The sequence below is a fragment of the Macaca thibetana genome, chromosome 3 (genome assembly GCF_024542745.1).
Source record: "Macaca thibetana thibetana isolate TM-01 chromosome 3, ASM2454274v1, whole genome shotgun sequence".
NCBI lineage: Eukaryota > Metazoa > Chordata > Mammalia > Primates > Cercopithecidae > Macaca > Macaca thibetana.
In genome coordinates, this window is record NC_065580.1 from 76,083,535 (window position 1) to 76,110,448 (window position 26,914).

Here is a 26,914-nt window from a genome sequence, read left to right on the forward strand (position 1 = left end):
CATTGCCTCACCTGGGAAGCGCAAGGGGGAAGGGAATCCCTTTTCCTAGCCAGGGGAACTGAGACACACAACACCTGGAAAATTGGGTAACTCCCACCCCAATACTGCGCTTTAAGCAAACAGGCACACCAGGAGATCATATCCCACACCTGGCCGGGAGGGTCCCACACCCACGGAGCCTCCCTCATTGCTAGCACAGCAGTCTGTGATCTACCGGCAAGGCAGCAGCGAGGCTGGGGGAGGGGCGCCCGCCATTGCTGAGGCTTAAGTAGGTAAACAAAGCTGCTGGGAAGCTCGAACTGGGTGGAGCTCACAGCAGCTCAAGGAAACCTGCCTGTCTCTGTAGACTCCACCTCTGGGGACAGGGCAATAACAAACACAGCCGAAACCTCTGCAGACGCAAACGACTCTGTCTGACAGCTTTGAAGAGAGCAGTGGATCTCCCAACACAGAGGTTGAGATCTGAGAAGGGACAGACTCCCTGCTCAAGTGGGTCCCTGACCCCTGAGTAGCCTAACTGGGAGACATCCCCCACTAGGGGCAGTCTGACACCCCACACCTCACAGGGTGGAGTACACCCCTGAGAGGAAGCTTCCAAAGCAAGAATCAGACAGGTACACTCGCTGCTCAGAAATATTCTATCTTCTGCAGCTTCTGCTGCTGATACCCAGGCAAACAGGGTCTGGAGTGGACCTCAAGCAATCTCCAACAGACCTACAGCTGAGGGTCCTGACTGTTAGAAGGAAAACTATCAAACAGGAAGGACACCTACACCAAAACCCCATCAGTACATCACCATCATCAAAGACCAGAGGCAGATAAAACCACAAAGATGGGGAAAAAGCAGGGCAGAAAAGCTGGAAATTCAAAAAATAAGAGCGCATCTCCCCCGGCAAAGGAGCGCAGCTCATCGCCAGCAACGGATCAAAGCTGGACGGAGAATGACTTTGATGAGATGAGAGAAGAAGGCTTCAGTCCATCAAATTTCTCAGAGCTAAAGGAGGAATTACGTACCCAGCGCAAAGAAACTAAAAATCTTGAAAAAAAAAGTGGAAGAATTGATGGCTAGAGTAATTAATGCAGAGAAGGTCCTAAACGAAATGAAAGAGATGAAAACCATGACACGAGAAATACGTGACAAATGCACAAGCTTCAGTAACAGACTAGATCAACTGGAAGAAAGAGTATCTGCGATTGAGGATCAAATGAAGCGAGAAGAGGAACCAAAAGAAAAAAGAAGAAAAAGAAATGAACAAAGCCTGCAAGAAGTATGGGACTATGTAAAAAGACCAAATCTACGTCTGATTGGGGTGCCTGAAAGTGAGGGGGAAAATGGAACCAAGTTGGAAAACACTCTTCAGAATATCATCCAGGAGAACTTCCCCAACCTAGTAGGGCAGGCCAACATTCAAATCCAGGAAATACAGAGAACGCCACAAAGATACTCCTCGAGAAGAGCAACTCCAAGACACATAATTGCCAGATTAACCAAAGTTGAAATGAAGGAAAAAATCTTAAGGGCAGCCAGAGAGAAAGGTCGGGTTACCCACAAAGGGAAGCCCATCAGACTAACAGCAGATCTCTCGGCAGAAACTCTACAAGCCAGAAGAGAGTGGGGGCCAATATTCAACATTCTTAAAGAAAAGAATTTTAAACCCAGAATTTCATATCCAGCCAAACTAAGTTTCATAAGTGAAGGAGAAATAAAATCCTTTACAGATAAGCAAATGCTTAGAGATTTTGTCACCACTAGGCCTGCCTTACAAGAGACCCTGAAGGAAGCACTAAACATGGAAAGGAAAAACCGGTACCAGCCATTGCAAAAACATGCCAAAATGTAAAGACCATCGAGGCTAGGAAGAAACTGCCTCAACTAACGAGCAAAATAACCAGTTAATATCATAATGGCAGGATCAAGTTCACACATAACAATCTTAACCTTAAATGTAAATGGACTAAATGCTCCAATTAAAAGAACAGACTGGCAAACTGGATAAAGAGTCAAGACCCATCAGTCTGCTGTATTCAGGAGACCCATCTCACACGCAGAGACATACATAGGCTCAAAATAAAGGGATGGAGGAAGATTTACCAAGCAAATGGAGAACAAAAAAAAGCGGGGGTTGCAATACTAGTCTCTGATAAAACAGACTTTAAACCATCAAAGATCAAAAGAGACAAAAAAGGCCATTACATAATGGTAAAGGGATCAATTCAACAGGAAGAGCTAACTATCCTAAATATATATGCACCCAATACAGGAGCACCCAGATTCATAAAGCAAGTCCTTAGAGACTTACAAAGAGACTTAGACTCCCATACAATAATAATGGGAGACTTCAACACTCCACTGTCAACATTAGACAGATCAACGAGACAGAAAGTTAACAAGGATATCCAGGAATTGAACTCATCTCTGCAGCAAGCAGACCTAATAGACATCTATAGAACTCTCCACCCCAAATCAACAGAATATACATTCTTCTCAGCACCACATCGTACTTACTCCAAAATCGACCACGTAATTGGAAGTAAAGCACTCCTCAGCAAATGTACAAGAACAGAAATTATAACAAACTGTCTCTCAGACCACAGTGCAATCGAACTAGAACTCAGGACTAAGAAACTCAATCAAAACCGCTCAACTACATGGAAACTGAACAACCTGCTCCTGAATGACTACTGGGTACTTAACGAAATGAAGGCAGAAATAAAGATGTTCTTTGAAACCAATGAGAACAAAGATACAACATACCAGAATCTCTGGGACACATTTAAAGCAGTGTGTACAGGGAAATTTATAGCACTAAATGCCCACAAGAGAAAGCAGGAAAGATCTAAAATTGACACTCTAACATCACAATTAAAAGAACTAGAGAAGCAAGAGCAAACACATTCGAAAGCTAGCAGAAGGCTAGAAATAACTAAGATCAGAGCAGAACTGAAGGAGATAGAGACACAAAAAACTCTCCAAAAAATCAATGAATCCAGGAGTTGGTTTTTTGAAAAGATCAACAAAATTGACAGACCACTAGCAAGACTAATAAAGAAGAAAAGAGAGAAGAATCAAATCGACGCAATTAAAAATGATAAAGGGGATATCACCACCGACCCCACAGAAATACAAACTACCATCAGAGAATACTATAAACACCTCTACGCAAATAAACTGGAAAATCTAGAAGAAATGGATAATTTCCTGGACACTTACACTCTTCCAAGACTAAACCAGGAAGAAGTTGAATCCCTGAATAGACCAATAGCAGGCTCTGAAATTGAGGCAACAATTAATAGCCTACCAACCAAAAAAAGTCCAGGACCAGATGGATTCACAGCTGAATTCTACCAGAGGTACAAGGAGGAGTTGGTACCATTCCTTCTGAAACTATTCCAATCAATAGAAAAAGAGGGAATCCTCCCTAACTCATTTTATGAGGCCAACATCATCCTGATACCAAAGCCTGGCAGAGACACAACAAAAAAAAAGAGAATTTTAGACCAATATCCCTGATGAACATCGATGCAAAAATCCTCAATAAAATACTGGCAAACCGGATTCAGCAACACATCAAAAAGCTTATCCACCATGATCAAGTGGGCTTCATCCCTGGGATGCAAGGCTGGTTCAACATTCGCAAATCAATCAACATAATCCAGCATATAAACAGAACCAAAGACAAGAACCACATGATTATCTCAATAGATGCAGAAAAGGCTTTTGACAAAATTCAACAGCCCTTCATGCTAAAAACGCTCAATAAATTCGGTATTGATGGAACGTACCTCAAAATAATAACAGCTATTTATGACAAACCCACAGCCAATATCATACTGAATGGGCAAAAACTGGAAAAATTCCCTTTGAAAACTGGCACAAGACAGGGATGCCCTGTCTCACCACTCCTATTCAACATAGTGTTGGAAGTTCTGGCTAGGGCAATTAGGCAAGAGAAAGAAATCAAGGGTATTCAAATAGGAATAGAGGAAGTCAAATTGTCTCTGTTTGCAGATGACATGATTGTATATTTAGAAAACCCCATTGTCTCAGCCCAAAATCTCCTTAAGCTGATAAGCAACTTCAGCAAAGTCTCAGGATACAAAATTAATGTGCAAAAATCACAAGCATTCTTATACACCAGTAACAGACAAACAGAGAGCCAAATCAGGAATGAACTTCCATTCACAATTGCTTCAAAGAGAATAAAATACCTAGGAATCCAACTTACAAGGGATGTAAAGGACCTCTTCAAGGAGAACTACAAACCACTGCTCAGTGAAATAAAAGAGGACACAAACAAATGGAAGAACATACCATGCTCATGGATAGGAAGAATCAATATCGTGAAAATGGCCATACTGCCCAAGGTAATTTATAGATTCAATGCCATCCCCATCAAGCTACCAATGAGTTTCTTCACAGAATTGGAAAAAACTGCTTTAAAGTTCATATGGAACCAAAAAAGAGCCCACATCTCCAAGACAATCCTAAGTCAAAAGAACAAAGCTGGAGGCATCACGCTACCTGACTTCAAACTATACTACAAGGCTACAGTAACCAAAACAGCATGGTACTGGTACCAAAACAGAGATATAGACCAATGGAACAGAACAGAGTCCTCAGAAATAATACCACACATCTACAGCCATCTGATCTTTGACAAACCTGAGAGAAACAAGAAATGGGGAAAGGATTCCCTATTTAATAAATGGTGCTGGGAAAATTGGCTAGCCATAAGTAGAAAGCTGAAACTGGATCCTTTCCTTACTCCTTATACAAAAATTAATTCAAGATGGATTAGAGACTTAAATGTTAGACCTAATACCATAAAAATCCTAGAGGAAAACGTAGGTAGTACCATTCAGGACATAGGCATGGGCAAAGACTTCATGTCTAAAACACCAAAAGCAACGGCAGCAAAAGCCAAAATTGACAAATGGGATCTCATTAAATTAAAGAGCTTCTGCACAGCAAAAGAAACTACCATCAGAGTGAACAGGCAACCTACAGAATGGGAGAAAATTTTTGCAATCTACTCATCTGACAAAGGGCTAATATCCAGAACCTACAAAGAACTCAAACAAATTTACAAGAAAAAAACAAACAACCCCATCAAAAAGTGGGCAAAGGATATGAACAGACATTTCTCAAAAGAAGACATTCATACAGCCAACAGACACATGAAAAAATGCTCATCATCACTGGCCATCAGAGAAATGCAAATCAAAACCACAATGAGATACCATCTCACACCAGTTAGAATGGCGATCATTAAAAAGTCAGGAAACAACAGGTGCTGGAGAGGATGTGGAGAAATAGGAACACTTTTACACTGGTGGTGGGATTGTAAACTAGTTCAACCATTATGGAAAACAGTATGGCGATTCCTCAAGGATCTAGAACTAGATGTACCATATGACCCAGCCATCCCATTACTGGGTATATACCCAAAGGATTATAAATTATGCTGCTATAAAGACACATGCACACGTATGTTTATTGCAGCACTATTCACAATAGCAAAGACTTGGAATCAACCCAAATGTCCATCAGTGACAGATTGGATTAAGAAAATGTGGCACATATACACCATGGAATACTATGCAGCCATCAAAAAGGATGAGTTTGCGTCCTTTGTAGGGACATGGATGCAGCTGGAAACCATCATTCTTAGCAAACTATCACAAGAACAGAAAACCAAACACCGCATGTTCTCACTCATAGGTGGGAACTGAACAATGAGATCACTTGGACTCAGGAAGGGGAACATCACACACAGGGGCCTATCATGGGGAGGGGGGAGAGGGGAGGGATTGCATTGGGAGTTATACCTGATGTAAATGATGAGTTGATGGGTGCAGCACAGCAACATGGCACAAGTATACATATGTAACAAACCTGCACGTTATGCACATGTACCCTACAACTTAAAGTATAATAATAATAAATAAATTTAAAAAAAAAGAAGCAGGAAAAAAAATAAAATAAAATAAAAAAATAAAATGAGCACATTTATAACATAGAAAATACATTTTAAGAAATGTAATAACTACTATTAAGCCTTTGTGGTACATATTCTTTCTGTTTTTCTTAATGCCATCTTTATACTTTTTATCATACAGATGTTTGACTATACGAGAATTGTCCCTGTGTTTAAAAATAGACAACAGGATTTAGACATTCATTCATTCAATGATCAGTAAATTAATATTTAAGCATTTGTTAGTTCGTAAACTGCCAGACTGTGTTAGGTGGCAGAGATTGAGAATGGGAAGATTTTTTCCCTCAGGGAGTTCAAGGTCTGGCAGGGAAGAGGGATGGGTCAATGAGTAAACACTGTATAATGGAATATGGTTGCTACTGTAGAGGTAGGTTTAGGGAACATTAGGAACAGGAAAGCGGGTACAAACTCCAGACAAACTAGGTCAGGAAAGTATTTCCAAGGATGAAAAACTTGGGCTTGGTCTTTAACAATGACTAAGTGCTCCTCAGGTAGACAAGTTGGGTGTTGGGGGTAGGATGGGAAGGAATTATGTTCCAATAAAAGAGGACAGATTATATAAAGCATGAAAGAGAGACTGGAGCATGCTCAAAGAACTGCAAATAGTTTTCCACGACTGGCGCACAGGGAGTGGGCATACTGTTGAGAGCTTTAGTTTATATACCATACACAGAAGTTTTATTTTCAATCTTGAAGCCACATGGAGCCCTGATGAGCTTAAGAGAGGGAGTACCTTCTCAGCTGTAACTTTACATGACCCACGCTGGATGGATGGCTGGATTAGAAGCAGGTGAGGAGGAGTGACTAATAGGAGAACTAGGGGTGATGCTTTAGTAGTTCACATGTGAGTTAATGAAGGCCTGGACTCTGGGAATGGAGGGGGGGCATCTTCTCAGTCTTGCAGAATGCCACCTTTTATGGGTAGAGATGATGCTCTCTCTACCTTCCACAAGAAGAAAATATATTCCATGAATATTTAGTCATGTGTAGTTTCTTTCATACATTATAATGTTTCACTGATTCATCATGTCTTTCCCATTCTCCATTGTCCCAGATATATATCCCTTCCTATTCCTTTGAGAGTACCTCTTTCCTAAGATGTACTTATCTATGGTCTATGCCAGGGGTCAGCAAACTACAGCCTGCATGACAAATCCAGCCTGCAGCCTTTCTTTCTTTTTTTTTTTTTCCGGAAATAAGGTTTCATTAGAACACAACCCAGTCCATTCACTTACCTAATATGTCTATGGCTGCTTTTTGTTACAATGGTAGAGTTAAGTGTTTCAAAAGAGATAATATATGGCCCACAAAGCCTGAAATATTTACTATCTGGTCATTTACAGAACAACTTTGCTGACCTCTTAACTACTTAGTTTATCCATATCTTGCTTATTCCTTAAAGTCCAGCTCAAAGTTCCTCTTATGTTCTGGGACCACAATGATCTTTCTCTTTCCTCTGAACTGGTAGTTATTACTGTTCGGGTCACATATTATTTTAGTTATCCTATATGTTGTCTTGAGTTTTTTCTCTTCCAAAAGCTTAGATTTTTAAATATACAAATTACACATGTAAGATTTTTTGGAAACAGGGACCAGAGATGCTGGCTGTCTATAATACACAAGGCATAGTTCTCTGGATTCCTCAGTGAAATTGTTTGCCCACTCCCACTCCCACCGCCGACTGCCATCCTCTCCCCAGGTGATATGTGCAACACAAGTTTAAGATACTTGCACACAATGTTGGTATATACTTGAGAGATAGCTATGTGAGATTAAAGACACAATTGGATCCCCATGTAAGAGTCACAGAGTTTCTTTCTTTCTTCGTTAATAGCTTCTGAGAGGGTGAGTTAGCAGATATCTATAAAGGGCTAATGCTCACTAGTATCATTACTCTTCAAAACCCAATTGCCTAGGTCAATCCTCCAGCCTTCACTGGCTTTGAAGGAATGTTTGCCCCTTTCAAACTACAGTTAGATATTAAATATATCCACATATTAAGCATTGAGAAAAGCTGGAGAAGTGTGTAAATACTCTAAGCATATGTGTTTCATGGTGCAAATATTGAGAAGTTTACAAAGCAGTAATATGTTTCTGTCTCTGGTGTGCTCTGCAGCCACCTCCCTAACTCTGTTTCCATGCTCTCTCAGTCAAGTTTACTTATAAACTAAATGGTATTCTACTAGGGAGGTGAGGTATAGCACTGCACGCTGTCTTTACGTGAGAGGTGGTATTGCAAATGGTAAAGGACCCAGGGTCTGGAGTCAAATCAAATAGGTGCTAACTCAGAGGGCAGTTGTGAGAATTCTATGAGATCATGCATGTCATATAGTGCTCTGAACATATAAGCAATCAACAAATCTTAGCTATAATTATTATTCTTATCATATTATGAGACAAGAACTTTTCTCTTAGAAAATATATCCAGCAAATAGTTATGTATGGTTTCTTTGAGATATGGCTATAATGGGCTACTTGAAAGGATGCTACCAATCCGGTATCCTAAATTTCTCATCAGTGAGAACATGACCATTTTCTTTTGGATGGTGCCCTAGAAGATAGCAAATAAGAGCTCTTACTCTGAAACCAGTTGAATACAAAAGCCTCTTGCAGGGACTCTTATCACTATTTTCTCTTAAATAATAAAAACATTAAAGACAAGGAAAAATAACCTTCCAGTACTGATATCACATCCCATGAACACATTGTAATTGTATTTCTTTTCTTTTGCATAAAACAACAAGTCTTATGTTAATATAGCCAAAGACAACCTGAAATGTGCAATCTGTGCAGAAACAGAATTGCAAATGTTTGATCAGGAGAGCAGGAAGCACACGTTCTGCTACTCCACTCCCAAAATAGAAAACCTATTTAGCACTTTGTAAAACACGCTAAATGAAGTTTGCTCTCTCCTGCAGATAGAGATTTTACTTCATTTTGTGCCAGTGAAATTTTTGAAAATTGCATGAGGAGAGAGCAATTTTTGGCACTTTGGCTAGGAGTACAAAATGTTAGCAAATGGTGCTGAAAGGATCTTAAGTGTAATGTTGGAATAATATTCACACAACACTGGCTGCATCTTCGTTTTTAACCTATTTACATATTCACAGGGAAAAATGCTTAGCAGTTATTTGTCTAAAGGGGCCTATTTAAGGGGAAAATGGCATTCACAATTTTTGAATACATTACTCAAGAAGGTTGCTGTGAATAACAATTCATAAAGAAAAATATCATTTCAACTGTCATAGGAGGAGTAGCAGGATATAGGTGGAGAAATTTTGGACATCAACGTTAGTTCTGGACATAGAAAGAAAAGGAGGAAAAGAAGGGAGTGAGAAATATAATACATACCAGAAATTTCCACAGTGTAAGTGGACACAGAGAGAGCCACGAAAGAAACCTGAAAAAACTGACAGAATTTCCAGAGTTCTAACATGGCTCTTTTAATTTTTGACCACTTGCCGTGTACAGAAATGAAAGTATCCGTCTTATAAAAGGAATATCCTTTCATTCAAAATGTATTTAACAGCTATCTTCTATATCTGTGGCACAGCCATAGAAACTGTGGCATATAGAAATCGCTATATGTTTTTTGCCCACAAGGAACTTGCAGTCAAGTTAGAGAGAGAATACTGTAGTCAAGAGACACCGAATAGATATTTAGGAGTTATAGAGCCGAAGCACCAACCTCTGGGTATAAGTTGGCTTCTACAGAAGGAATTTTGTATGGATACTTGTGAAAATAAGTGAAAGAAGAAGGGCTAAGCAGAAGCCAAACTGTAATTTTTTGCAAGTCAGTTGTTTTTGCAGACCATTGCATGTCAAACTGCAGTGCAGGCCTGACAAAGCCTCGGCCACTCACCTAGGGGTTGTGGGGGGCGCGGTGCTGAAGCATATATCGGCTGTCTGAGCTTTCTCACATCGGGCCAAAACGGCTGAGTCTTTTTTCCCCTACCTGGATCAGTCATTGGATGTGAACCACTCTGAGAAGGTGTGATCTCCAATAAGGTGGCTTTCTGCAACAGAGGTGGAGCCTCCCGGAGCTGAAGACTGGGGACTCTGTTGAAGGTCCCCCTCGCTATTGGGTCCAGCACATCACTGAAGATGCTCTGGGTGGCACAGCTTTGTGTCTACCCTAATTCATTTGTAAAGCTTTTCGAGAACTGCAAATTAAAGCATCCATTAATGAAGGTGAATGGAAATTCAGCAGATAGATCTAGCAATGAACTTTTATTAAACCAATGTGTACAGATGGTTTAAAACAGAGATCATTCATAAACCAATGTGTTTTACTACTGTGTTTTATCAGTATATCCTGTGTGTTTTCTATAGCCCACTAGTTCCATAAAATATTGATAATTTTTCTCCAAAAAAAGATTCTGTGGTCAAAAAATTTGGGGAGGGTAGAAAATTAAGGTACTTTTTCTGAGGTACAACAAAATCTCTAGCAAATTAAGATAATTTTTCTGAGGTACAACAAAATATCTAGCCGGGCCCATCCTTTGAACTTTAAGACAGCCAATCTTGACCAACACTGAAGACAGCCAACTTGGTGGTATAGAAGGGCCCGTATCCTTTTCAACTACAGCCAAAGCCATCAATAAGCTGCTATTTTCAACAATGTATAAGGTGATGGAACACATATGTGCATGTAGAAAGTAACAAGACTTCTGCAGATCACTTTTGTGCCAGTATCCCATTGTCATCTGGTCCCAGTGTTTATTTGTCAAGAAGAGTCTGATTTAACCGAAGTTGAACCAAGCCCTGGTCCCATGTTCTTCCACATTGTGTCCTTTCATTCCCACAAACACCCTGTGTAATAAATATTATTATTTCCCATTTTTAGATGAGGAAACCAAGAGTGAGAGAGGTTTAGAGATCTCCATAACAAAAATGTTGCATTTTTGGTTAACAGCTGATTAGACTTGAACATAGGTCTGTGACTTTAAATCCATTATTCTTCCCACTCTCCATCTGATCCATCATCTTAACACCATCCATCCATATATCCCATGTGTTTTATGTAGCCCACTAGTTCCATGAAATATTAGTAATGTTTCCCAAAAAAGGGTTCTGTGGTCAAACAAATTTGGAAATCACTAAGCTAAACAAAGTTAAACAGAGTTTCTTTTAAACACAGGAAGTCTCAGAACATGTTCATGCTAATATGCCTTAAGAAGCTATAAATAGCTCAAAGGCAGAGGTTTCCATAACTGACTTGACCACAAAAATATTTTTTTCCTATGGGCATCTTGAAAAACTAAGGATCAACAGAACAAACTATGGGAAATTCTGCGGCACAAGACTTGAAACAATCCTCCTCCTTCAGCTAAATGTCAGAAAAGTCCTCTTTGTCTTGCGAGTTGATGAGAAGACAGAATTTCATCTCTGAAAGGGAACAGGTTCCAGCCTCCTGGGCATGTTCTCTAGGCAGTAGATAGGCACCTCACCCAATGGGTCCTTCATCTGACTTGACGGTACCAAGCCACTGCAGGAGACACAGCCATTTAGGGAGACAGCTCAGGGCTTTTTCTCACAGCTTTAGCATGAAAGGAGAGAAAGATAAAAAATTCTGAAGAAACACAGATTTGTAAATAACACTAACATCACTGTAGGTCCCTAAAAGGCACTACTTAGAATTTAAATGAAAACCTCCAAGTTCCAGATTTAAACACACACACACACAAACACACACACGCACACACACACATGCACACACACACTCAGAGCTCCAAAACTCTCCCCATGTAAAAGTGGCCTGATAGCAACAATCCTTTATAAAATATATAAATTTCCTTCTTTTTTTATATCTTTAACAGTGACCTTTTCATGTGTATCAGGTTAATTTCATCTGTGCAATTTGATAGCAATTGCTTCCTAGAGCTAGTCTGGTTTTCAGTTTGTCAGTGGTGTTTTCAGGTGTGGAGATCTGTGATTTACATTTCCATCTGACTGTTGTCTTTGGACATCTGTGCCTCTGGGTTACTAGGACTAAGAGGAAAGCAGTTACTCATGGAGAAAAATGAAGGGTGGGTAGGATGAATAACAGCAAAGTCAGTAGTCTAAGACACCACAGACTCCATGTTCTCTAGAAGAACAGCTTTGAACTGCAGGTGGGTGGCAAGTCAAGGATTGGTTCTTATTAGTATTGCCATAAATTCCCTAAACCTTGTAGGAAGTGTCACCTCTTGTGGCCAATGGTAATAAATTAGGGTTCAAGAGAGCTTAAAATTCCATGCTGGAAAAGGTGTTAGGCTCTTCCTTCAAGATTCCAATTAAAAACACTCTTTTTAAACATGATTTTCCTTATCTTATTAAAATTATAGAAGATATTTTTCAAAGATAAACTATTAACACTTAAAATAAATTGGAGACAATATGTGAGGAAGTTTTTCTGGAATATCCACACTATCAAATGCAATTCACGTTAGGTAGACTCGAGAAAAAAAAAAAAATCCAAAGGCAGAGTCAAGAACCAGGTCAGAGTCAAAGGCAGCATCTCTATTCATGGGTAAATGGTATGTGTGATCATCAGGACTAAAGGAGAAGCTTCAACCCACAGGGCTGATAAAGAGCAAGATGGCAAAACAGTTTGTTTGTTTGTTTTGAGACAGTCTTGCTCTGTCGCCCAGGCTGGAGTGCAGTGGCGTGATCTCAGCTTACTGCAACTTCCGCCTCCTGGGTTCAAGCAATTCTCCTGCCTCCACCTCCCATGTAGCTGGGATTACAGGTGTGCATCACCATGCCCAGCTAATTTTTATATTTTTTCGTAGAGACGGAGATTCACCATGTTGGCCAGGCTGGTCTTGAACTCCTGACCTCAAGTGATCCTCCCACCTTGGCCTCCCAAAGTGCTGGGATTACAGGCATGAGCCACCACGCCTGGCTCCAAAAGGGTTTTAAGATGCAAAAACATGGGTCAAAAATTACACTAGCCTCAAGTCTGGAAATTACTTTATTCAGAGGCTTTAGAGAAGAGCAGATGACCCTCAGTTTGAATATTTAACATGTTGCCACTTGTCATTTTAATTCATACCTCTTCCCATCTCTTCGAACTTTTATTTTCCATTGCTTTGGATAGCATGTAAAATTGAGGTAATAATGTTGTCTGAAAAGATAAAAATGTCTCTTCGTCTGCAGGATTCATTTAAATGCAATTGAATCATGAAGAATTTTTCTTTTCTTTTTTTTTTTAATTATACTTTAAGTTCTAGGGTACATGTGCACAACGTGCAGGTTTGTTACATATGTATACTTGTGCCATGTTAGTGTGCTGCACCCATCAACTCGTCAGCACCCATCAACTCGTCATTTACATCATGTATAACTCCCAAGGCCATCCCTCCCCCCTCCCCACTCCCCATAATAGGCCCCGGTGTGTGATGTTCCCCTTCCAGAGTCCAAGTGATCTCAATGTTCAGTTCCCACCTGTGAGTGAGAACATGTGGTGTTTGGTTTTCTGTTCTTGTGATAGTTTGCTGAGAATGATGGTTTCCAGCTGCATCCATGTCCCTACAAAGGACACAAACTCATCCTTTTTTATGGCTGCATAGTATTCCATGGTGTAAATGTGCCACATTTTCTTAATCCAGTCTGTCACTGATGGACATTTGGGTTGATTCCAAGTCTTTGCTATTGTGAATAGTGCCGCAATAAACATACATGTGCATGTGTCTTTATAGCAGCATGATTTATAATCCTTTGGGTATATACCCAGTAATGGGATGGCTGGGTCATATGGTATTTCTACTTCTAGATCCTTGAGGAATCGCCATACTGTTTTCCACAATGTTTGAACCAGTTTACAATCCCACCAACAGTGTAAAAGTGTTCCTATTTCTCCACATCCTCTCCAGCACCTGTTGTTTCCTGACTTTTTAATGATTGCCATTCTAATTGGTGTGAGATGGTATCTCGTTGTGATTTTTATTTGCATAATCATGAAGAATTTAATAAAATTAATGCACACTCAAGTCAAGTGAACTTTTTATATTGAAATAATATTTATTGCTTTATTTTATTGCTTTATTTGTGTTTACTGGCCATTTGTATTTCTTCTGTTGTATATTGCCTGTTCCTGTCTGTTGCCCATTTGTCAAATGAGAATGTGTTTTTCCCATTTATTTTTATTAGCTAATTCTACATTAAAGATGTAAATTATTTGAATTCTATATATATTGTATTTATTTTGGTAAACTAGTTTGGACATATTTAGGATATGATAAAGTATCTTCTCTTCTTTCTAAAAAATTGAGGGAAATCATAGAAAAATAATCACCAACACAAAAAGAATAGAGAAAATTTATTTATCTAGTATCAAGATATATGCTACATAAATGATCCAATCCATTATTTGGATTATTTTAATTTTATGGTCACCAAATACTAATTTTTTAAACTTTGAAGGCATAATAGATTTTATGTATAATACTATTTAAAACACCAAAGAAATCTACGCTACCTTAGAAAACCTTTCCTTTTCATCTTCAGTTATGTTTCCCAAAGAATGAAATACAGTTTTTCCCAATTTGTACTCAAATTATTTGAATGTGAAGTGAAAAGCTAATTGTGTGAATTAAACTTAAAACACACACTCATACAGATAATCACCCAAGCATGCATTGAAGAGTCTGTGAACAGAATAAAAACGATCCCCCTTTTCTTTCTGTTTCCACTCTTCATAGTTTTGACAGAACCATTAATGTTGATACACTAGCACAATCTGTTGGATTTTCTAGTAGCTACAGCACCATGGTTTTGGAGATTTCTCAATTCTGATAACAATAATGATGGACATGGTTAATGCGCCAAGCACTAAGCTACATGCTTTTTATGCATGACCTAATGCAACAGTTCTATGCTGGCAGGTACTATGATCTCCATTTTACATATGTGCAAAATGTAGGCACCAGAGATTTAAATAGTCATTTGAACAAAGTCACACAATAGTAAATGGTAAAGCCATGATTCCCACCCAGGCCTCACTGGCTCCAGGAGCCATGTGCAGACAACTGTGGTACACTGCCTGTCAAAACACAGAACAAAACAAACAAAGGCAGATATGAGATTCAGCTTTTTAAAAAATGGAGGTAGATTCCTAATAGAAAAAAATGGAGGAAATCTGACTCTTTTCTAGATCTGACTCATTTAACAAATTGCTCACCTACTTACTGGGATCTACAGAGATAATTGCCTAGCTCTTGAGTTCAGACTCTAACAGGGAAACAGACACATAAACAAATAAACATTATTTATTTTTCCAGGCAGAAGTCAATTAGGGTGATTTCAGCTAAGGGTGGTAAGAGAGGTGGGACAGAAGTAATTGTTGTAGCCAAGACCCAGCAATGGGAACGGCAATGGCATCAGGAGGGCAAATGGACTTATTTTAGAGAAGAGTCATGATAGTTGATAGCAACCTGTACAGATTAAGTCCATTAAGTCCAATAATCCCACGTACTATGCTAAGCATTCATTTTCTCATTTATTCCTCCCAATAACTTGTGAAATTTACATCATTATTACCTTTGCATTACAGATGAGGAAACTGAGATGAGTTACCTTATCTTCCCGAAGTCAGCTTGCTAGCAAGCATTGGAACAAGGCAGGAATGCAGGCCATCCTCCACCTAACCATTAAACAACACAGTCCCCTCTTTTTCTTCTGAATGAGGATAAAATGAAAGTGTGGCAAACAGCAGAGAAATGTTTGTCTGTTGGGGGCCAGGGAATTATACTTAAGAGTGTCTATTTCTTTATGCAATTGGAAGCTAGGATATCTGCCCCAAATGAGGGAATATGATTGAGGGGGAAACTTACAGAGAGTTGTAAACATTCACATCCAGCTAGGAGCTGACCAGAGAAGAGTATAGTTAAATGGTTTGCAGAGCAATGATGAGAGCACAGTTAAGCAAGGAAGCCCTATATTTGTAATGGAGCCCACATTCACAGTTATTCAATGTTGTGCAAACAATGACATTTGGGCAAGAAGTACTCATACTAGAGTTCACTAGGGAACATTCATGGAGACAGAAGACATAGGTCTCCACCTTTCACTTAATTCTACAGCATAAGAGACCTGTCCAGGCCAGGTTTCAGATTCAAGTAGAAAGAGCTGAACTTTTGGCTGTGGAGTTGTGAAGCTACTCCAATAGAAAGTGTTGTCCCTCTGCTAGTATAATCAAGGACCAGGATATAAACGTCATATACAGATGGTCTCCAACTTACGATGGTTCAGCTTAGGGTTTTCCAGCTTTATGATGGTGTGAAAGCTGTATGCATTCATAGAAACCATACTTTGAATTTTGAATTTTGGTATTTTCTAGAGCTAGCAAGTACTCTCTTACAATGCTGGGCAGCAGCAGTGAGCCACAGCGCCCATCAGCCATGCCATCATGAGGGTGAGCAAATGCTACTCTACCGGTGAGTTGCCAGATAATTTTTGTCCATCTGTAGGCTAACGTAACTGTTCTGTGCACATTTAAGATAGGGTAGGCTAAGCTTTGGTGTTCAGTAGGTAAGGTATATTAAATGCATTTTTTATTTTAGGTATTTTCAGCTTATTATATATTTGTAGAGACATAAGTCAATTGTAAATGAGATCTGTAGTGTGATGGAACCTCAATGCAAGGCTTTCCCGCCAACTCAAGGCTCTTGACTGGGAGTCAGCAACTTCTTCCCTGGTGTGATCTGGATTTGAGGTCCACAATTCGCAGTTACAGGTATATGATGTTGCAAGCTCTCTGCAGTATTCACCACAGTAGTGTTCATGACTGTGAAGCACCGTCCCCTCCCCTGGCAGGATAGGGAGAGGCCAGGCTCCAGGCCAGTAGTTGACCAGAAATGATTGATTGCTTTAAACACTTAGAGCCTAGTCTGTTTCTATGAAGATTTGCAGGAAGTCAACTTCTTTTCAGGGAGGGCAGCCAGCAGGGGGTTAGTTTTGTACAAGTTAACCCTTACCTCTTAATGAAGTTTCTGCCTCAGTGAGAGCAGAAGTACCAGAGATTAAGGGTACCAGCGACTAAAATGTTTAAAACGTTTCATCTCAGCGTCTGGGCCAGGTAGTGAAGGAAGCAGAAGTTAGAGGAGTCTTGACAAAGAAAATAGAAAGGCATCAAGTACCATAGACTTCCATTGCCATTGTTGTGTGGTTGTGCAAACTTTGCAGCTTATTTCCACTTACATTAATCAGCTGTTGGAACCATCAGTTATTTCATTTTTTTGAACAGCTCTGCTAAGTTATGTTTGACATAAAATCAATTGCAAATACTTTTCTTTTCTTTCTTTTTTTTTTTTTTTGTATTTTTAGTAGACAGGTATTCACCATATTGGCCAGGTCTCGATCTCTTAACCTTGTGATCTGCCTGTCTCAGCCTCCCAAAGTGCTGGCATTACAGGCGTGAGCCACTGCACCCTGCGTTAGTTGCAAATACTTAAATTGTACAGTCTAAAAAGTTTAAACATCTATCTACACCTGTGAACTAACACCACTGTCATAGTAATGAACAAACCCATCGCTCCCAAAAGTGTCCCCATGTCCCTTTCATTACAGCAAGTGTTGAGGATCCTGATTTGATTTTTCCCACCCTGTTTGTTTTATGACTAGTTGCCTGTGGCTTTGAACAAGTTACTTCTTTTCCATTTTGTCATTTCCATAATGAATATAAAGCTAACTTATAAACTAGAATATTTTGATAATTAGTGATTGTAAAATAAAGGACTAGAGATACAACTTTTATAATAATAGTGAAAAGTGAAAACGGTACTGGCTATGTAGGAAGAAGCCATTAATCTTGATGACAGAAACTTTGGGTCAGATTCCCACAAGATTCTTCACAGCATCTAATAGAATCATGCAGTAAGGAATGGGAAGCATGTCTTTTTGCTCCCATCTCGAGCCTCCACGCATCCATAGGCTCATTCCAGTCTCACCTCAGAAACAGGCTCTTGCCCTGGGCAGGAGGAATGTAAAGACTCCCTCTAACCAAATTCTGAGCTCAGAATTAAATTCCATTTTTTTTCCTGTTGGTGACAGCATCTGCTGCACACACAAGATGTTGCCTGATGTCTCTGGTGTCCGTTTCTGGCTTTTGGTTGGCCAAACCCACAAGTCTCCAAATTCTTAGTTGGAGTCCTCACGCCTACTGCCTGAGCATTCTCTCCTCACTGCTTAGTTTTCTCCTTGAGCTTACTTCCTTGCCTAAACATCACTGCCTCAGCTGGCTTTCCTCTTGCAGCCTCTGATATTTAGAAGAAATTAACTCCTACCCCACCCCAGCCTCCTTGGCAGCCCACCTGGTTTGTCACTGACGGTCGAGATCCAAGCATGACAATTTAATCCTTATATCCAGTCCTCCCCTGATCTAATTAATTTTGCACTTAAGCAACTTCCATGGTAAGTTATACTTTTTTTCTTTAGTCCCCAGAGTCAGTTTAGGACCTAGTAAAAAATATATATATCAGGCTTCTTCCATCTAAATTCAAAATCAGTGTTTGGAAAACTGTCTTGGTACAGCAAAATTATCTATATTTATTTATTTAGTGATAAAAGATGAAGTGATAAAAATAATCTCTGAATCCCAAAATGTCTGCATATGAGAATGAAGAATGCTACAGGCTAGCAGTTTTAGCATATACACTCTCCAACTATTGGGGCTGATATAGCCCAGTTGAAGAGTGCGTGTTAAAAAACATAATGTTAAATACACACACACACACACACACACACACACACACACAATGTATATAAAATAAGTTGGGCTTACTTATAAGTTGGGTCAATTTATACATCTACCTGTGGCTGTGACTGTTAAAATATGCAATCTATAGTATAAAATTGGGATTATGTACCCTAAGAAATATTGTCTTAAGCCCTTTAAAATATGCAGCATCTATTATTCATTTCCACAGAGACGAAACAATTTAAATGGCAGTAAGGAAATTTAAGTTAGACACTTTGAAACAGTGAGAACAAAGAAGCCAAGGAATAGGCAAAGGAATCTCCTACCTCATCAATGACAGTTTTTTGTTAGACGATTTTTGAGATGTTATCTGTAGACTTGAGACTAACTCAGGATTATAGAGATGATTCTAAATTAAGGGTGGCTTACACTTGTAGGAGGTGTATTTCAAGTGGCAGCTTCTGTTGTAGACACAGATGCATGTTTAAGGATAAAGTGCTTTCAGGATCAATGAACTTCACAAAATTAAACCTCAGACAGCTTTCCATTTGTGACCCTAAACTTCAGCATCTTTATCCAGTCTTGATATCTCTCTTTCAGATTTGGGTTCAGGCCATTTCCATCATAAGTAAAAGAGGGATTAAAATCAAGGGAAAAGAGAACCACCTCCTCTGACTCCAAAGGTGTTCTCAGCAGAGTGGCCAGTTTCACCTCTCACCGGTGAAAGCCAACAGAAGGAATTGCAAATTCCTTAGGGCCACCTCTAGTGGGTTTTCTCAGTTGGAAAACCTCAAAGGTAAGAGTTTAATTAGGAATTTAACATTGGCTTCGAAAAAGAAGTCACAATATCTAGGTATTTCATGCAGGGAAGTTGAGTCACTCACAAAAGAATTTCCTGCTACAAATTCTTTAGTGGCATGGAGTGTGTCTTGCTAATTGGGGTGATGACCACGACAACGCCAGTGGCCAGCCCTTTGCCCAGGGTGGCTGCCTCCATTAGGAATGCCCATATGCCCTTTTTGTGTACTCTGAAAGGCGCCTGGTGGGGAGGCCCCAGGAGCCACTGGCAACCTTTGTGCAGAGGGCAGGTCTGGGCAGGCCAGGAACCAGCAGGACTGAGAAGCCACCTGCTGACAGGGCCTTTCTTCCTCATGAATAAGTCCGGGGGATTCCATTAGAGAAAGTGCTGTTTTAAGCATGCCGCGGCCACCTTTAATGATTTCCAGGGAAGGAAATGAGTCTCCCAAATCAATTATGACACTCAATTAGGTTATTTAGGCCGATGAATCCCAAGCGAAATTAGAGGATGGGATGCATGATTCAGTGGCCTGCAACTCTCCCGGCTGCAGGGCCCAGAGGCTGCCAGGGTAGTGTTTTGCTAATATTCCTCTTGTACCTTTGAAGTGTAGTGCTTAGTGCCAGCCCAGTCCTGAGCACAGTGTGAGTGCTCAATGAAAACTAAATCTCAATGCCTCTTTTTTTTCTGGGTTTGATCTATGCACTCACTTGGAAGATCAGAAATGCTTGGAAAATGCATTTTATATCATGAAAAAAGGCTGAACTTCTCTGGTATATGGTCATTTAATTTCTTTACTGATCTGAATTTTTGAAGTCATACGGGTGTTTTTCAATATTAAAAATGACCTATTAATTTGTTTTTCTATAAGCTTCTCTGAGAAAGAGTGCAAGTAGAAGGGAACAAATGTTAAATTCGTGCATAGGAGCCATGTAATTCCTAGAAGACAGTATCCATAACCTGTCTCAGTGTCAGAAGGTGCCCCAATAATGGGTAGAGTGTCTGTGCACAACTATTGTTGAAGAGACCAGCCTGTAATCAAGAGGTCTTTCCCTAATGCACAATGTGAAGACTTCTGCAATCTTTGGGGCTACCTCCCTATGCCTCTGATCTTAACACAGCGCTGAGTGTCCCACAGCCACCACGGGTTTTATCATTTCAGAGGTGGTGCAAATTGCTGTGCAACTGTGCCCACCAAAAAGGAATCCAGTTAGTGGTGCAACAGGAAAATAAAACTCAACACTGATCCCTGCTCCCTAAGCCATGCTTTCTGCCCACTGAACCACATGTTCCCATCCCTGAAGGGGGTACCTTTTTGCTAACGCACAAAGGTACTATATGATCTAGCAGAGGCCCTGCAGTTGTGGTTAGTTGCATTATTGTGGATGTCTCAGAAAACTTGGCAGATGTCTATACCTGCAGAAGTGTACTGTAGCAAACCTCAGAAGTATGGGAAAGTCAGCATGCAAAATCAAGGTTCAGAATTTTCCAGAATTGAGAAAACATGAACTCACAAACACAAGAAGCCCATTAAAATAAAAAGCAAAACAGAAAAGAAATCCATACCTGGATAGGTTTTAGTGAAACTGTAGAACACCAAAGACAAAGGGAAAATTTTAAAAGCAACAGGAAAGAAAATGATCCACAAATCACAGGTAGACCCTTTATGGCAATAAGGAAACCTAGAAAACAGTGAAATAATATTGTCAAACTGCTGACAGAAAATCACTGCCAACTTATACTCTCAGCACAACTGTCTTTCAAGAACAAAGGCAATATAAAGACATTTTTGGCAAACAAAAGTTGAGATCACAACCAGAAGATCTTTACTAAATGCACTTCCAGAGGAAATGGAGAAAGTTATTTCAGAAGGACAATCTGAGAGACACAAGAAGAAAAGTGAACAAATAAATGTTTAAACTGGGGGTAAATCTAAACAACATTATTTGTATAAAATAGTGATAGTCTCAAACCTGATGTCTTAGAAAAAGACAAAATACTCAAGATGGAAGAAAGAGTGATTAGAATTAAAGCATGTTAAGGGTCTGTGTATTTTCACAGCTATTGGTATTGCTTACTAATTTTGTTAAGCCTACTTGTAAAATTTCAAGGGTGATCACTAAAACAGAAATAAAATGAATAACTTACAAACTAATAGAGGGAAAAATAGAATAAACAAATAAACAAAATATCCCATCAAGTCCCCCAAAAGGCAAGACGATACATAGAAGAATCAGAGAAAATGTGAATCAAATAAAAAAAGAAAGATGGGGAGAAAAAAAAGCCCAAATATGTCGGTAATCATAGTAAGTGGGATTATATTAAACTTGCCAGTTAAAAAAAAAGAGTTTCAGACTGGATGAAAAGTAAAACCTACTGTTGATTATAAGCAGTTCCCCTAAAACACATCTAAGGACATGAGATAGTTGAGAATAAAAGGACCGAAAAAAACTAACCATGCAAATACTAATAAAAATAGAGCTGAGATGGCTATAATAACAGCAGATGAGATAGACTTTGAGACAAAATCCATTCTTGTGGCTCGAGTGTGTCCCAACATAATGACAAAGATTTCAACTCCCCAGGAAGATCCAACAATTCTAAAATTGCATATAACTAATAAAATAGCTTCAAATGATATAAATCAAAAGTTGATAGAACTACAGAGATAAATGGACAAATCTTTTCTCATAGTGAGAGATTTCAACACATTTCTCTCAATTCTTGATAGGACAAAGAGACTTTTTAAAAATTAGTACAAATATAGTGGCATTTTATTGTCTAATAATTTCATTTTAAAAATAAAAATGTATATAAGTACCACTCTGAACATAATAACTTAATCCAATCCCAGTAAAAAGCAAAAACCCCTTATGCCTTATTTAAACTGAGAAAACACATTGTTATTGTATATATAATTTCCAGTGTGCATTTAGAAATTTTAAAATTGTCTAGAGATTTCTATATTACTATCTCAGTTTCATCCAATGATCTAGTGAAACCCACACACTTTAAATACAGTGCCACAGAAGACCTGAACAACAAAATTCACAAGCTCAATTTAATGAACATCTAAGAAAATCTACATTCAATACCTGAAGAATACACATTATTTAATAGAATTCATGGAATATTTATGAAAATTGACCAAACGGAGCAATTCTCAAGAAATTTCGAACAAATGGAATCTGACCACAACAGAATTAAGTTTAAAACCAATATATAAATATTAGTTAATGTATGTATCAGAAATAGAAAAATGTAATTACAAAAAAATCTTATTTGAAATAGAACAAGTCAAAGGAAGCTAGGAATAAACAACACTAGCCATAAAAATTTACATGGTTCTTAACTATTTCTCAGACCTCTTTCAAAATATTTCATATGTATTAATTTACTATTTACTATTGACAATAGCCCTTTAAAGTGAGTATATTTATCTCCATTTTAAAGATGAAGAAATTGAGGCACAGAGAGGTTACATAAGTTTACACATCCAGTAAATAGCAGGATTCACACCTAGGTAGTCTGCTGCCAGATTCTGTACTCCTCATCACTATTCTCTGCTACTTCTCAAAAGACATGCAAGATCTCCGGGAAATCCATAAAGGTTTATTAAAAGACATTTGCACCTAATAGATGGCTATATCATATTTAGGATTGGAAAGATTCCAAATCATTCAGATATCAATGTTTTCCCAAGTTGTTCTTAAATTCAGTGCAATTTCAATCAAAATAAATTCAGTGCAACTTCAATCAAAATATTAACAAATTGCTCCCAGGAATTCAACAAATTTAAATTGTATATAAGACAACAAATATTCAATAAAAATAAGATAATAATTGAGAGAAAGAGTAAGGTAAGACTTGCCCTACCAGATGTAAGGACTTGTTGTACACTGTATTGACTTGGGTAGTGCGGTACTGACCAGAAATAAATTAGATGAAAGGAATAAAATAGAGAAGAGAGAAAGTCAAGCATATAATTGACTTATATATGGCAAAAGTGGCATTGTATATCTTGGGAATAGAACTGACTATTCAATGGTGATTATCAAAAAGTCAGGGGGCTGGGCGCAGTGCAGCATGCCTGTAATCCCAGCACTTTGGGAGGCCAAGGCAGGTGGATCACCTGAGGTTGGGAGTTCAAGACTACCCTGACCAACATGGAGAAACCCCATCTCTACTAAAAATACAAAAATTAGCTGGGCATGGTGGGGCATGCCTGTAATCCCAGCTACTTGGGAGGCTGAGGCAGGAGAATGGCTTGAACCCAGGAGGCAGAGGTCACGGTGAGCCAAGATCATGCCATTGAACTCTAGCCTAGGCAATAAGAGCAAAACTCCGTCTCAAAAAAAAAAAAAAAAAAAGCAAACAACAGATGCTGGAGAGGATGTGGAGAAATAGGAACGCTTTTACACTGTTGCTGGGAGTGTAAATTAGTTCAACCATTGTGGAAGACACTGTGGCAATTCCTCAAGGATCTAGATCAGAAATGCCATTTGACCCAGCAATCCTATCACTGGGTATATACCCAAAGGATTATAAATCATTTTACTATAAACACACATACATACACATGTTCATTGCAGCACAATGTGCAATAGCAAAGACTTGGAACCAACCCAAATGACCATCAGTGACAGACTGGATAAAGTAAATGTGGCACATATACACCACGGAATGCTATGTAGCCATAAAAAATGAGTTCATGTCCTTTGTAGGGACATGGATGAAGCTGGAAGCCATCATTATTAGCAAACTAACACAGGAACAGAAAACCAAACACCGCATGCTCTCACTCATAAGTGGGAGCTGAAAAATGAGAACACATGGACACAGGGAGGGGAACATCACACACTGAGGCCCGTAAAGGGGTGGAAGGCAAGGGGAGGCAGAACATTAGGAGAAATACCTAATGCATGCAGGGCTTAAAACCTAGATGACGGGTTGATGGGTGCAGCAAACCACCGTGGCACATGTATACCTATGTAACAAATCTGCACGTTCTGCACATCATGTATCGCAGAACTTAAAGTAAAATAAAAATAATTTTTTAAAAAAACTGACTATTCAATAAATGGTGTTTGGACAACTGGTGAAATTGGGCATATGGACAAAGACTGAACCCTACTTCATATCATACACAAAAACTAACACAATATGATTCAAGGCTTAACTGTGCAAAAGCAAAAGACTAAAAAAATTAGAAGGCAATATAGGAGAATATTTTGTTGAACACATGTTCCTGAATAAGATGTAGAAAGTCTAAACCAAAAAAGAAAAAGCTGATTTTCCAGCTACATTAAAATAAAACATTTCTGTTCGACCACAAAAATTTGAACACATATTGAGTATTAGATGACATTAAGGAATCATTAAATTTATTAGATAAAATAATGGTATTGTGTGATTTTGTTTTGTTTTTAAGAAAGACTCTATTAGAGATACATAGTGAAGTATGTCCTAGTGCAATAATATGATGCAGAACTTGCTTTAAGATATTCCAGCAGAAAAAACAAAAAAAAGTGGAGGGAAATACATGACATGAGATTGGAAAACATGTTGATAACTATTGAAACTGGGCAATGAGTATGTGGAAGTTATTTTACAACTCTCTTTACTTTTGTATATGTTTTAAAATTTCCATAAGAAGAATAAAGAGAGAAAGAGGAGGTAAGAGAGGAGGAAGAGCAGAATTACATTTATCAAAAAACACTGTGCTAGTCTGGGTTCCCCAGGAGGCAGATGCCAAAATGGAATTAGAGGTGCAAGAGATTTGCTGGGGAAAGCACATGTGAAGAATAAAGGCAAGAAGGAGCAGCAGTGTCCGGGAGAGTCTGAGACTATGATGCAGGCCTGACACCTAGGAAAAGAGAGGGGCGAGAAGAAGAATTGGATAGGAAGAGCTGGCCAGGCGCAGTGGCTCACACCTGTAATCCCAGCACTTTGGGAGGCCGAGGCAGGCGGATCACGAGGTCAAGAGTTCGAGACCAGCCTGGCCAACATGGCAAAATGCTGTCTCTACTAAAAATACAAAAATTAGCTGGGTGTGGTGGCACGTGCCTGTAATCCCAGCTACTCGGGAGGCTGAAGCAGGAGAATCTCTTGAACCCGGGACGCGGAGGTTGCAGTGAGCCGAGATCGCGCCATTGCACTCCAGCCTGGCAACACAGCGAGATTCCGTCTTGAAGAAAAACAAAAAAAAAAAAAAAAAAAAGGAAGAGCCTCAGCCTGCAGTGCCACACTGAGAAAGCCCTGGGCAGGCTTCAGTACCTCCACCATGCTCAGGTTTGACCAGTAGTATGTGACCCAAAGGTGTGGCTAATGAAAGATGTCAACTAATTACTTTCCTTACAGTAGGTTCCCTCTGAACGGTGCACTCCCATGGTTACCACACACACCAGAAAGGAAGTGAAAAGACAACCACAGACTTCAAGAAGTAACACAGAAGACTTGAACACTATAAACACTATAAAGAATTTTAAGAAAAAAATATAAAAGTCAAACAAATATAGAATTAAAAACAGGCAAAAGACAAAGCAGGCATTTCACAGAAAATAAAATATATAGTCCAAAAGTATATAAAAAGTCTCATCAGTAACAAGGAAGATAAAAATTAAAACCAGTTCATACCCACAAGATTGGCAAAAACCTTAGAGTTAAACATACCAAGTGTTTGTGAAGTTATGGAATAAAAGAAACACTCCATTGAATGCTTGTGGGAGCACTAATTGCCTTTGGAAATCAGTGTGTCATTAGCTCATAAAGCTGAAAACAAGAATTCACAACCCAGTAATTCCACTCTTAGTTATATATCTGTTTGCTTTCTGTTGCTGCCATAACAAATTACCACAAACCTGGTGGCTTGAAACAACACATATTTATTATCTTACAATTCTGTAGGCCAGAGGTCTGTATGGGTCTCCTTGGAACAACAGGAAGGTGTTAGCAGACTGCATTCCTTCCTGGAGGCTCTAGGAGAGAACCTGTTCCCTGTTCTTTCGCATTGTTGGCACAATTCCGTTCTTTGACGTTGTAGGACTGAGTTCCCTGTTTGTTCACTGTAACACGAGGGCTGTTCTTGATTTCAGAGGCCTCCAGGTTCTTCTGCTTTTGGCTCCCCTCCTCCATCTTCATAGACAGCAAGGACAGGTTGAGAAGTTCTTGAGTTGCATCTCTCTGACCAATTTTTTTGCCTCCATCTTCTGCTTTTAAGTACTTGGGTGATTAGTTTGGGCCCACCTGGGTAATCCAGGATAACCTTCTTTTCTTAAGGTCCTTAACTTTAATCACATCTGCACATTCATTTTTGGCCATGTGAAACAATATGTTCACAGACTCAGAGGGTTAGGACTTGAATGTCTTTAGCAGGATATTATTTGGCCTACCACATCATTGTAAAGACACTTACACACACACCAGGACACATGGTTTGGA

At 39.2% G+C, this 26,914-nt stretch overlaps 1 protein-coding gene across 1 annotated transcript in view; it reads right to left on the minus strand.

Annotated features, from left to right (window-relative positions):
• Positions 1–6,649: 6,649 nt before the first annotated feature.
• Positions 6,650–26,914, minus strand: part of SEM1 (SEM1 26S proteasome subunit) — a 1,048,205-nt gene continuing 1,027,940 nt past the window's right edge. Inside the window, exon 3 of the mRNA XM_050783008.1 lies at positions 6,650–6,942. Within this exon, the coding sequence (XP_050638965.1) occupies positions 6,939–6,942 (4 nt within the window). The 3' untranslated portion in view covers positions 6,650–6,938. The remainder of the gene's footprint in view (positions 6,943–26,914) is intronic.